Source organism: Vipera ursinii (assembly GCF_947247035.1).
Source record: "Vipera ursinii genome assembly, chromosome: 4".
Classification (NCBI taxonomy): Eukaryota; Metazoa; Chordata; class Lepidosauria; order Squamata; family Viperidae; genus Vipera; species Vipera ursinii.
Genome location: NC_139514.1, coordinates 98,014,021 through 98,028,355, shown reverse-complemented (window position 1 = coordinate 98,028,355; position 14,335 = coordinate 98,014,021). Strand labels below are relative to the sequence as shown.

The window sequence follows — 14,335 nt, the reverse complement described above, 5'->3', positions numbered from 1 at the left end:
ATATCCACTAATCATTGAAGTTTATAAAGCTTGGAGGTGGAAAATATGTATGAAAATGATGATATGGTCAAAATACTCACTTGCCTAATAATTGTGCGCACAATGTATTTTGGAGGGCTTGAAACTAGAGCACGGGTGTCAAACTCGCCATGTCACGTGACATATCGTGACTTTTTTTTTTGCATTGCCGGAGCTGGGGTGGGTGCGGCCTCCATATGATGCAACTGGCCTGCGGGCTGGCAGTTTGACACCCCTGCTCTAGAGCATATTTACAGAATAGAAATATGGAGGAAAGTGGAATTTCCAAAATAGCCATCTCCTCAATTCTGATGGAAAATACCTATGATCGTATCTAGTGCTCTAGGCAATATCTCAATAGAAATTATGAATAAGTTATTGGTGAAAATAGAAAATGTGATCTGATTTCAAGGCAAATTATTTTTTTGATTAAGCTTCTTTCATTGATGCATCGAGTCTTTTCAGTTCCTTAGGTTCTTTTTCAATGTGATGAATTTGCAAACATGGATAAAAGATGAATGGAGTCAGATTTATGATTCGGTTTATGTAAATGAAAATTGGATTGAACCACTGCAAAGGTAAGAGAGTAATTGTAAACATGCTTTCTCAAGTAACTCCCAATACATTGTCAGGACATATTTCTCAAAAATGTGCATGATTTGCTGTTTGAATGGAACTGCATCTTAAGTAATACTGTTCATTTGAATCTCTAGTTAACTGAGATTGGAACTGTTGTCCCTTTTGTGTAAATTCTGTGATGCACGTAACAACAAAATCATGTAGTTTCAGTTATATTAACCAATTTTGAACTCATTGTAAGAGCTTTTTCAAGATTTTTATGATTCTGTTTCACTCTGATAGAAAAGAAATAGTATTAGAGATAGTACCAAGATCACATGAAGTATTAGTATCACTTTATATTGCACTGATAAGACCACACTTGGAATACAGTGTTCAATTTTGGTCATTCTGATACAAAAATGATGTTGAGACTTCATAAGAAGTACAGAGAAGAGCAATAAAGACAATTAGAGGACTGGAGGCTAAAACATGATGAACAGTTGCAGGAACTGGGAATGTAGTCTAACAATCAGAAGGCTTGGAATGATGGCAAAATGGTCTCTAAATTCTGCCACGGCACACACTTCTCCAGTAAGCAACCAAATCAGAAGGATCATTTATACAGTTTATTATTCTGATAAAGAAGGGTCTCTATGAAAGAAGCCTTGGAATCCTTGAAATGTATGTACTTAATAAAGCAAATACAATATAAAAGAAAACTTGATTGGATGGAGGAAACCATCCTTTCCAATTACGTCAGAACATTGGTCAGTTTGCTAAACATCCCATAATATTAAGCATGACCATTTGAATGAGCATCATATTAAACGTAGAAAAAAAATAAACACATGAGGTAAGATGTCATGGGTCCGATAGAATCCATTGTAAAAAGATTGAAGCAATATATAACAACTGAATAACAACTGGTTACTTTATACAGATATTGAATAACCATGCAAATAAAGCGTGGATTTATTCCAAATGACAAGTAATTATTATAGTTCAACATGTATTGGACTTCCAGTTCAGGACCAATCTAAATATTTAAATTCTATAAAATAACTAAAAATGCTTATGCTATGTTATTAAGCAGATGGAACCCAAAATAAAAAATAAAACTATTTTTATTTTGCTTGTTTGTTTGGCTTCCTGGAAGATGGCAGCCAAAAATACAGGAACTGATCAATCAGCTCGATAATATTGCAGAAAAACACACTACTACAACTTTAAAGAAGACTGAGCCAAATGAATTTAACTTGACAATCCCTAATCCACGAGCTATACTGATTCCTGAGCAAATTCCACAACAAGAGAAAACAAAACCTGTGAGTTCTGTATTTTTCTATGCCAAAAAAGCTTGATTAATTTTTGAAACTGTTTGAATCCTAAGGTTCAGCTTTAGAACACAAATACTTTGTAAAACAACCTCCTACAACTTGGATTTCTTCTAGGCCCAGAAAGCTACTATCTCTAAGCAATGATGCTCTAATTTTAGAGGATGTGTTGAAATAATTAAGCATGCTTAAATAATAAATTAGATAATGTTAGAATATTTGAAAACAATTACATTAATGGAAAAACTAATTAATTTTATTAAACTAGTAAAAAAATGTGCAAATGCAACTATTAAACTATATGTAATAACTTATAGATTAATAATAATAAAAAAGGAAAAGAGAGAAATAATGTCTGTAAATGCAGTATAAACTGAACAATTCCAATAATTGTATTGTGTTATTTGAAAGTTTTTTTCTTGTCCCTTTATCCAAATATGATACCCATACTATACCTTTAAAGTGGTGCTTGAAAACTTGCAAATCCCGAATTTTCAATAATCCTCCATAAACATGACTAAAATGTGATGTTTTCCGTACAAATCCTAAAGTTAGATAAAAAAATCCAAATAAACAATGAGTCAAAAACTTATTTGTTCCTGTATTCACTGAAGAAAATTATCCAAAGCTACATATTTCTATGTGACAAAAATATGTGGATCTTTGCTTATGATAACTGGTATGTTTCTGGACTGAGTTCGATCCTGTTTCCCCTGATGATGTGGACAGGATCATGGGGAGGCTGAGCTCCACCACCTGTTTGTTGGATCCGTGCCCCTCCTGGCTGGTTTATGCGGCTCGGGAAGGGACACGAGGCTGGTTCCAGGCAGTAATTGCTTCTTTGAAGGAGGGTGTCTTCCCCGCCGCCTTGAAGGAGGCAGTGGTGAGACCCCTTCTCAAGAAGCCTGTCCTGGACCCGGCTGTTTTAAATAACTATCGTCCAGTCTCCAACCTTCGCTTTTTGGCGAAGGTTGTTGAGAGTGTGGTGGCGCATCAGCTTCCTCTGTTCCTGGAGGAAACTGATTATCTCGACCCGTACCAATCGGGTTTCAGGCCCGGGCACAGCACGGAGACGGCATTGGTCACGCTGGTGAATGATCTCTGGCGGGCTCGGGACAGGGGTTGCTCCTCTGTCCTAGTCCTATTAGATCTCTCAGCGGCTTTCGATACCATCGACCATGGTATCCCTCTGCGGCGTCTCAGGGGGTTGGGAGTGGGAGGCACCGTTTTACGGTGGTTCTCCTCCTATCTCCTGGGCCGCTCGCAGTCGGTGTTGACTGGAGGGCAGAGATCCACCCCGAGGCCTCTCGCTTGTGGAGTTCCTCAGGGGTCGGTTCTCCCCTCCTGTTCAACATCTACATGAAGCCGCTGGGTGAGATCATTCGTGGTTTCGGGGTGGGGTATCATCAGTACGCTGATGATACCCAACTGTTTTTCTCCACCCCGAACCAACCCAGTGATGCCCTCGCCGTGATGTCCCGTTGCCTGGAGGCGGTTCAGGTCTGGATGGGGAGAAACAGGCTTCGTCTCAATCCCGCCAAGACTGAGTGGCTGTGCGTATCGGCATCTTGGCTAACCAGATTATTCCACCTTTAACGATGGGGGGGTGAGGTGTTACCCCCCATTGATAAGGCTCGCAACTTGGGCGTCCACCTGGATTCACGGCTCAATTTTGAAGATCATATAGGAGCCGTGACCAGGGGGGCTTTTGCCCAGGTTCGCCTGGTGCGCCAGTTGTGACCCTATCTGCACCGAGATGCCCTACGCACAGTCACTCATGCGCTCGTGACCTCCTGTCTAGACTACTGCAACGCTCTCTACATGGGGCTGCCCTTGAGGACCACTCGGAGGCTTCAGCTGGTGCAGAATGCGGCCGCGCGAGTTGTGATGGGGGTTTCCTGATACTCCCATGTAACACCTCTACTCCGCGAGCTGCATTGGCTTCCAGTTGCCCTCCGGGTGAGATTCAAGGTGCTGGTGATGACTTATAAAGCCCTGAATGGCTTGGGTCCGGGATATCTGAGGGAACACCTGCTGCCGGCATCAAGCTCCCTTCGTCCAGTGCGCTCCCACAGGGAGGGTCTTCTCAGGGTGCCGCCGATAAAAGACTGTCGGCGGATAACACCCAGGGGAAAGGCCTTCTCTGTGGGTGCGCCTGCCCTCTGGAACCAGCTGCCCGTAGAGCTTAGGACTGCCCCCGACCTTCGCACATTTCGCTGGGACCTGAAGACCTGGCTCTTTGAGCTCTCCGGCCCAGGCTGAGAATTTTTAACTGGGGTTTTTAATTTTAGGGATGATTTAATCTTTTTTAATTTTTTTTTAACTTTTGTACTGGTTGTTTTAAATGCCCTGTAAACCGCCCTGAGTCCTTCGGGAAAGGGCGGTATATAAATTTAATAAAATAAAATAAATAAATGTTTCCCCCCTCCTCCAATTACCACAAATAAATGTTTCCGGTTGATCAACTTGGAGGAATATTAATCCCCTCCTCCTTACCCAACAGCTTTAACTCGGGGATGTTGGTGAGCTTCTTTGCATGAAGTACGTGTTTTAGATCCTTCCACAACATTTCTATAGGATTAAGGTCAGAACGTGGACTTAATCCTTCCAAAACATAAACTTTTTTTTTCTCTTTGAACAATCTTCAGTTGTGTGTTTGGGACATGAGGATTTTGGATCATCTTGCATATAACTACTTTCTCTTGAACTTCAAGTTGAAGAGATACTGACAGATACCCTGACCTTTTCCTGTAGAATTTGCTGGTACAATTTGGAATTCATAGTTCTATCAGTGATGGCAAGCATCCAGATCCAGAAGGAGCAAAGCAACCCTAAACGTTGATACTGCCATTACCATTTTTCACACATAAATTAAGCTTCTTATGCTGAAATGCAGTGTTTGCTTTTCATCAAATGTAATACTTTTCATTCAAGCGAAAAAGGTCTATTTTGGCCTCATTTGTTATTGAACATTCTCATTTTTTTTGTTATTCAGAACTTTTTTTGGAATGGTAATAGCAGGCACACAACAGCTAAAATCTGGATTGGCAATTGTCTTGAATGTTTTTCATTTGTGAGTAATCTTCCTGACTATACAATGATGGACTTTAAATTGTTTGGAAATGGCTTCATAACCCTTCCCAGATTGATGGGCAGCAACAGTTGCTTCTCTACGATCATTGCTGATGTCTTTCATCTTTGGCATTGTGTTAAGACATCTCAATGCTGGAGATCAGGAAATTCCTAAAATTTCGGCTTTTATACAAGCAGTCACACTTGCTGATGATCAACTGATCAAGGGCACTTGATTAGTAGCACCTGGCTGCTACTTAGGCTATTCATACTATGGAAGCTGTAAGGCAGGGGTGTCAAACTGCCAGCCCATGGCTGGTTGCATCATGCAGAGGCTGCACCCACTCCAGCAAGTTTGACACCCGTGGTGTAGGGGTATACTTAGTTTTTCACACATGGCTTCACCATTTTGGCTTTCTGTTTGTAAAATAAATGATGACATGGTGTAATATGTGTTTTTGCTCATCAGAGGTTGTATTTATCTACTTTTAAGAACTGTTAATGACCAGATGCTTTTTACTATGTCCTAATACGTAAAACTATAGACCTTAAAGGGGATGTAGTTTCTTTTTCATGTGACTGTACGTTTAGTTGAGATTCTCTGGGCAGTAACTGAACTAAAAGTATGTATAATAAACTTGGTTGTTTTTAACTTGAGCAGGGGGTTGGACTAGATGACCTCCAATGTCCTCTCCATCATCATCATCACCATTATCATTATTTCAACGCTGCTAACATTGGATGTTTTTGCTTTGACAACTAATTAATATTAATCACTTAATGAAACATTTAAAAATTATAACTTGTAAATCCTTAGTTCAGTTATTCAGATTATAGCTTTTCATTTTTTTCCCTTTTGGTCTATTTCACTTTCTGTTTATATTTATTAAAAATGTTCAATAAAATTTTAAACATATTTAATATTTAATACATAGTTTTATATTATATTTACTTTTTTCCATTTCATTTTAACACAATATATTTAATATTTTGATAACTAGTTTTATTTTACACCTTAAGACATAAAACTTACTATTTTAAACATCCATAGCTTCTAATTTTTGCTGTTCAGCTTTACTATTTCTGTATTTCAACTTTTATCAGCCATTGCATCTCTGAATCAGTTTTTTAAAAATTGCTTTCTAGAGATACTGCTGGGTTGGTTTTTCAGCATCAATGTATTGAAGTTTCTTATGTTTGTTTAATGCAGAGTACTTATCAATGAAATCTAATTGCATTTAGAGGCAATTCTAATTCGAATGAAAAATATTAATTAGTTCAGTATCATTATCTGGATTACATAGAAGATTAATTTACATTCCTGCTACAACTGAATAGTAGATAGTTATTTGGGAGAGTTTTGAAGCTTCCATTGTGTTGTCTGAGAGTGGTGGTAAACCAACTTCTACCAGTATTTCCTCCCCAAGTACATGTGGGCTGCGAATTAGCTGATCAGTCCCCATGTAGAGTTGATCCAATTGCTGTTACCATTTAAGAAGTCTTTATACTTACTCATCAACAGTATTAGTGAAAGAAAGAGGTACATAGCTACAGTGACTTTTGTTCCTACAGAATACAAGTAGGACAGGCTACTCTATCATTAAGCAAAGTGGTTGCTAAGTGGGAAATCATGTGACCACAACTGTGCTTTCCTTTTCTCTATTCCCCCTCCCTCCTGCTTTGGAATGCTCACCCTGGCACTGGGATAGTTAACCAAAAGGTGATTATTGTTTGCATTTGTGTTCATTGGAGGGAAAACAATTACAAGCATTGGGCTTAACGTTATTTTTTTCAGCATCATCATATCTTTGCTTGCTGAATAAAGCTGTTGATAGTGATGACTATAGATTTTGTCTGTGTATTTATGCTCAGATTCCCAAGAATACTTACAAACCACCTAGAATGAAGCAGCATCTAGAAAGAATCAGACTGAAGAATCGCCAGAAGGCAGAGGCAAGTTCAGTATTTTAATAATTTGTTTACTTCACTATGTTTTGTGGAATTTTTCTATCCTTATTTGTTGCATTTTGAGATATCTGTGGTTTCCAGGGAATTGCTGAGGTCCTCATTGTGTCATAATTAGCTGCTTGTATTTGAATAATTGCTTTTCAAGGTTCTGCTCCAGATTCCTATTTATGTGATAGTTGATTAAACATTTCTGCTACGTACTTTTTTGCCGTTCATAAAAAGGCTAATGTCAGCCAAACAAGGAGGCACTTAGCTGCCAGAATTTCACTTTAGACAGCTAAGGCAACAAATTAGGCAAGCAAATGGTATGAGAATGTCTGTCCACTCTAGACAAGTTCATCATCATGGGAATTAGATTGTTCTCCATGCAGAGAATATGACCTGCAAGTTGGATACTCTTTTGGAGCACATCATCATTATTAATATGGTCAAAATAGCGAATCTTTAGGATTTAGCAAAGCCATGTTTATTGGAAGATATTAAGACTCTTGTTAATACTTGCTGAAACCTTCCAGGATTCACTGACTTTAATTGCTGCCAGGATCACTATAGAGGTGAGCAGAGTTTTAAGTTTCAGTGATATTGACAAGGAGAACCAGGTTTTATTCATCTTCTGGAAAACAACTGTTGCTTTTACAATGTGGCACTTAATGTTTGTCTTAATGGGCAATTTTGGTCTTAATGCAGCAGCTTGATCATGGGTATAGGTCCTTACAGATAGTAATGTAGACTGTCAGTGCATTGTATAAATGTAGGATTTGCCAGAGAGATCCTCATTGGACCCTATCAAATGCTTTCTTAAAAACTTTAAAGTTGATGCCCAGTGGATGTTGATACTCAATGCAGTATTCTATGATATCTCGTAAGGTGAAGATTTGTTCATGGCCGGACCTTTCATAGCAAAATCCAGCTTGTTCTTCTCTCAGATGTTGGTATGTGGCATTTTGCAGCTGCCTAAGAAAAAATATGTAAAAAAATTTTTCAGGCACCTGGAAGAGGGTAATGCCCTATTGAGTTGTCAAGGTTCCAACTGACAAACCCAAGCAAGCGATCACCTTCAAGACATTCCAATTTTTTAATGCACAGGTGTCAAACTGCTGGCCCGTGGGCCGGAGGCTGGCAATGGCAATGGCAATGGCAATGCTGGCATTGGCAAAACAGTCCCGATACGTCGCGCGACGTCACATGACGTTGCAAGTTTAACATCTCTGTCTTAATGTAAAACTTTATTGAGTACATCACTTCAGCACTAATGAAAGCAAAACTATCTCTCACAAGGCCCTTCCCAAACCCATATAGTAAAAGCACTGAATTCTCCTTCCCTCTGGGTCAGGTCAAGTAGCAAAACATTGTTATGAAAAAGCATCTTTAGGCCTGGCCAGACACCTGGTGTAATGTCCTTCAGTCTCACGGTCTGGCTTCTTAATCTTTGAAGTCTGCATTCCAAACTTCTCCCCTTCCCCCAAGTTCATTGGCAAGCTGAGAAGCAGTATTTGTCGCAACAGCAAAAACCATGCTTCGAAACTTGACAGTTATCCTTGGAGATTTTAATAATAGTTCCTCTTCACCACTCCTCTGGAACTACACCACTTTGCCACATTTTTCAGTTATTGTCGGCTCTTCCACCACATCCTGGCCACCATGCTTAAGATCTCATCTAAGTTAGCTGCCTTGTGGTTTTTAAAGTTTCTAATCACCATCTTCTTCAATTATTATTTCACCAGCATTCACTGAAGCTCTTGTTGGGCACACTCTTCATTAAAATTTTATATAGTGGGTGGGTTTGGCTGCTTAAGGGCTTCATGGAAGTATTCAATCCATCTTTTGTTCTGCTGGGTGACCAGAAGCATCCCATTCTTATCTTTGATCAGTACACTGGAGCTGTTCCTTTTTCCAGCCAGTTTGATAGCAATATAATAAAAGAGTTCTGGAATCATTCTGATAGGCTGCTTCTTGTGCCTCAGTGCCTTTCCATTCCAACTGTTCTTTCTTTTCTTTCGGCAACTTCACCATCTGGTCGAGCTCTGTATATTTTTGTTCAATTTTTCCAATTCATCCCCATCTTTGGCCTGGTCCTGTTTTAGTTTTATAACTTTCCTTTCATCACTAAGCTTTTATGATCTATTTGGGATCCACTATTGCTTCCATTTTCCTTGTCTTTTCTAATGAAATTTCATTTTGGATGCAGTGTGTATTGATATTTCTGAAGTTGTTCCAGCTGCCTTCTATATCTGCTGCTTCCTCAAGAACACCAAAATGATTTTCTCAGTTCTAAAATGAAAGATTTGACAATAGCGTGGTCCTTGAGTTTCACCACTGCAAATTGTCTTTTTGATTTGGGCTGTGAAGGTTAAGCTTTATTTGTGCCCTGACAAGATAGTAATGTGATCCAATATCTGCCCTTCTGTATGCTTTTGTACCACAGAGAGACGATCTTCACTTCTGACTAATACAAATAACATTGATTTCATTGAAGGTGTGACTGGTGATTGCCAGGGCATCTTATGGAATTGTCAGTGTTAGAAGTATGTGTTTCCAACATACAACCTGTTGTGTTCACAGAAGAATGTCAGTCACTCTCTGTTAAACCACTGAGCTGAATTGAAGATGTGTGTGCTCAGGTCACATTCTCTAAGCTGTGTTCGTCACCTCCCAGCCAGGAATTACAGTAAAATAGCCAATCAGGACCTTTTAAGTTATAATTTGGAATGCTGTCAAAAGTATCCTTTAGTTGTCCATAAAAATTGTCACATCATTTGAGTTATCTGTTGGTGCATAGGCTTGTATGCTTTGACATGTCCATGTGCGAAATGAGCTGTAATTATTTTATCAGTGGCCAGTTTCTAGCCAATGACTGCCTTTGTTGCTTTTTCTCCCATAACAAGGTCAAACCCGTGTTTGTGCTCCTCTTCAGGGCTGCATATAAGATGGTCTTGCCAATACTATTAATTCATCCATTCTCTATCCACCTGATCTCACCAATGCCTAAGATGTCTAGCTTGCAGTAATCAAAGAACTGCAGCAGATCATCCGATAACCACTGTTTCTTGCAGTGGTTATAATTTTTAAAGGGACGGGTTGTTAGCCTGACACCCAAACCTCCTCCTTTCTCATCTGCACTTGGGACTGGCAATGAGTTGGCTTAAGCTTTAGGAACATAAATTCCAGTTTAATGTTATGAAAAAAATCCTAAATATAGAGCACTTCAGTAATGGAAACAATTGCCAAAATAATTGTGGGCTAGGATCAGATAGGAACCACCTGCCTGGGTACTTTAATTTGGGGATTTAGCAGGGGATTGGACTTCATGGCTTAATTGGCACTTTCCATCTTTGAGTCAATGAATCAATGCAAATATAGAAGATAGATTAGATAGATAGATAGATAGATAGATAGATAGATAGATAGATAGATAGATAGATAGATAGACAGACAGATAATTTGGTTTTGTACATTAAAGAATAAATATTACATTTCTGTGCAAAGAAGTAATGGTATTAATCAATTTTTATCACGATCACAGACCACTATTTAATTAATATCACTAAAATTACATTTAATTTGCTTATATATTAAATTTATTATGTTCTTTTAGGAACTGCTGCTAGAAGCAAATATTAATCAATTCAACTGTGCAGCCCCAAAGTTTGATTACAAATGCTCTGTAAGTAAAACAGAAATCAAGAAATGAATGTAACCATTAATAAATGGAAGAAAATAATTTTAAATAGGATTTATTGTAAATTTATTGTTTATATAATTTCAAATAATGTTTTCTTGGTATTTGATATTGATAATGATCTGCAGCACAGGCTATGAGCTCACTCTAATTTCACTTTTAATGGTGATACAATTTAAAGTTATGTTTAGTAGTTGCATAACAACACATAAGCTGTGAGTTGTTGCTTTTATTTATATTTGTAGATGGACAAAAGTCTTGGTAGTTTGCTGATAAAGAAAAGGATTAATCAGTACTAGTAATAAGAAGTGTCAATAAATTATGGAAGCTTCTATATTTTAAATTTTCCTCATACAAAAAGAGTGAAATTCTGACCTTAAATCAATAATAGTTGTGCAAACTATTAAAGTATTTTTATTCCAAAATTTAACTGTGAAATAGACTATTTCAGTTATATTTTGGAATAAAAATACTTTAATAATGACGGAATCTTCAATGACACCAGCCTTTTTTTTTTGCTATAGAATTTTCCAAAATCATATGCAAAATGTGGTAGATTATGCATAATGCATAAGGATGCTTTTCACTTTCTTTGTTTTTTCCTTTGCTTTTTCCCCCCAAAGTCCAGTTGCCATTTGAAAAGCACCTTTGAGACAAACATGATCTGGATGACTGACAATCTCCATGAACAATCAAATGCATAATTTAATTTTGAAGTATGCTTTTTTCAATAGAATAAGTTATATAATAAAGCTACAATATTTTTTACCTATAGATGAAGGAATTCCCAAACCTTGCTGAAAAATTTGAGGCTCAGAACATCAAGTACAAGGTGAGAAGCAGCTCTGGGTAGCCTAATGTTTTAAATTGGCGAGATTCAATAAAATTGATTTGAAATTACTTTAAAACCAGCAGGCATCTTTTTGGTGGCCAAGGGCTTCCTTAAACATGTCTGATGGTGGCAAAATATATAAAGGAGCAGATTTGGGAATGTTTTTTTTTCTTGCGATAAACCCGATTCCTGCATTTTCTGTTAGTTTTTATTTATTTTTTTATTTTAATCCCATTTATATCCCGCCCTTCTCCGAAGACTCAGGGCAGCTTACAATTTAAGCACAAACCAATGTGCTTAGCAATAGCCTTCATTCTATGTATATGCCTGCTTATTAGGGCTTTCCCCCCCCCAAGCAGCATTATTACAAAGTCAGCTTATTGCCCCAGATTGTTGATCTGGGTCCTCATTTTACCTACCTCGGAAGGATGGAAGGCTGAGTCAACCACTTTTCACCAAAGAAAATTTTTCAGCTTTGATGAAAATGATATTTCTGAGAGTCAAAAACTTGGCTGAGCAAGAACCTGACTGTTCTTGAAAAATAGGCAGATAGCATCAGATCTAATTAATACTTGGAAGACCCCTCCTAGGCTGTGGGCTGTCTTGGGAAGTAAAAAATACTCTCGAAGATAGTAGTGACAAACCAAATTAATATGGTTTGCTGCCATGAAAAAACTATGGCATATGCCTTAAAACAGGAATTTGTTTTGGTCCTTAAATATTTTTTCAAGCCATCCTGACATTTTCTTTTTTCAGTTCTGAATGTGCATAATTCTTGGAAAATGATCAGTATAATACAGGTAGTCCTCGACTTATAACAGTTTATTTAGTGACCATTCAGAGTTACAATGTCACTAAACAAAAGTGACTTAATGACCATTTTCACACAACCATTGTAGCATTCCCATGGTCACATGATCTAAATTCAGATGCTTGGCAACTGACTTACATTTATGACGGTTGCAGTGTTCCGGGATCAAGTGATCCTTTTGCAAACTTCTGATAAGGAAAGTCAGTGGGGGAAACCAGATTCACTTAGCAAACATGTTACTAACTTAACAACTGCAGTGATTCCCTTAACTGTGTGGCAAGAAAGGACAAAACGAATGTTTCGCTTAGGAACATAAATTTTGGGCTCATTTGTGGTTGTAAGTTGAGGACTACCTGTATTTAGAGCTGCTGATCAGTGGAAACATTGTAGTATTATTTATAATAAAGCAGGTTTTTTTTAGTTAGGCATAATGCAGTCTTAATATTGTGTGCCAGTTACAGTATTCAGCTGCTGTATGTTGAATGTATTGAAGCTTTTAAACATTCTTGAGAGACATCCCCATGTAGAATGTATTATAGGAAGCTAAAAATAATGGCACCAAGGCATGATAGGCTTTAAGTTAGAACAATCAGAAAAGATGACAACTGGCACATTAAGCATAATGAGGCAACTATTTACGGTATTCCACTATCACTATCACCATCTGTTCACAATCATACAGTGCTAGTGAGAATCTTCAAAAAATTGCTGGAATTTTTATATGTGATTGATATAATTGTTTAATCGTGCTTAGAAACATACTTGCCTGTTTACCTCAAAATTTCCTATTGTGTTTTTTGTTCACACTTTATCCTAAATTGGAATAAGAATTGTGAAGCAGGCAATTGATTTCTTGGCTACCTTATCTTTCTTTAGTTTTCTTTATCAGTCCATCTCTTCTAGGATTATACAGGAGGAAAATGTATTAATTATATCAGCTCATTTTGTCCATCTAAGAAGAGTTAGTACTTGAAAGGTCAAGGTGCTTTAAATCAAACTCTGTGGTCCTTTGTGGGTTGAAGAAAGCTTTCTATGATAACACTGTGAAAGGCTCATAAATGTGTCTTTTGATGGGTACTTTTGAGGATGGGTAGAGGTCCTTAAGAAACAAACATTTCTTATCCCTGCCTTAAACCTTCATGGCTCAGAAAATGCCCCAGAATAGTTATTTTGGAGGGCTTTAGGGGTCTCTGAATGAACTTTGGGATGTAGAGATGGAAATCCTTTGTCCCCCAGAGGCTTCCCACTTTGTTTTCACTCTTAAAACCATGGGGGAAATTGTTTGTTTGCAAGATGTATATGGCTACCCAAGTCACGATGCTGTACTGCTATACAGCGTAAAAATAAACATCCCACTCGAAATCAAAACAAGACATATATAATATATAAATAGAACCATAACCTAAGTAAATATATTTTCTTTCCTGACCATAAACTCTGTATAATTTGTATCATTTTATGTGGAAATGAAATGTAAAGGAGAAGTGTATACCTCACTGTTCATCAGCCAATGAATTAATGGAAGAGGGCTTCATGAGCCAAATCATAGCCTATTATTTTTATTAATGTTACTTTACTTTAAACCACTAACAATAGAATCTTAGAAATAACTTATTAGGAATAAGATCCACTTATTTTCATGTTACTTATTTTAGAAATACAAGATTTAATTGTAGGCTAAATGTGAAGCAAAACATTTTTGGGAAGTAATATATCTTAATATATTTTGATTGTCAATCATACTTGGGAGCTTTCTCTTTTAAAAAATATTGCTGTCACTGTAATAAATTATCAGAAGGAATTTAGTATTGCATAATTAACTTAATTAATTAACCTAATTATGCTCTTCACTTCTGCAATTGTAATTTAATACATAAGTTGAGGATATGTCACTGATGAAAATAGAAACCGATTTTATACATTGGATACTATACATTTATCATCGACTACCTATTAACTACTTAAAGAAATCTAAATAACCGTTTTAAACTGTAGTTAGGGAATATGATACTGTTATATCAGTTATAGATTGTTCAAGATTTCTCTTTTACAGTTTTGCT

At 37.4% G+C, this 14,335-nt stretch overlaps 1 protein-coding gene across 1 annotated transcript in view; it reads left to right on the top strand.

Annotated features, from left to right (window-relative positions):
* The window catches only part of CFAP99 (cilia and flagella associated protein 99), a gene marked incomplete at its 3' end in the record, with an annotated part of 46,641 nt that overhangs the window by 14,291 nt on the left and 18,015 nt on the right, over positions 1-14,335 (top strand). Inside the window, exons 5-9 of the mRNA XM_083362013.1 lie at positions 484-596; positions 1,736-1,904; positions 6,858-6,938; positions 10,549-10,617; positions 11,408-11,464. Coding sequence (XP_083218139.1) covers positions 484-596; positions 1,736-1,904; positions 6,858-6,938; positions 10,549-10,617; positions 11,408-11,464 — 489 coding nt within the window. The remainder of the gene's footprint in view (positions 1-483; positions 597-1,735; positions 1,905-6,857; positions 6,939-10,548; positions 10,618-11,407; positions 11,465-14,335) is intronic.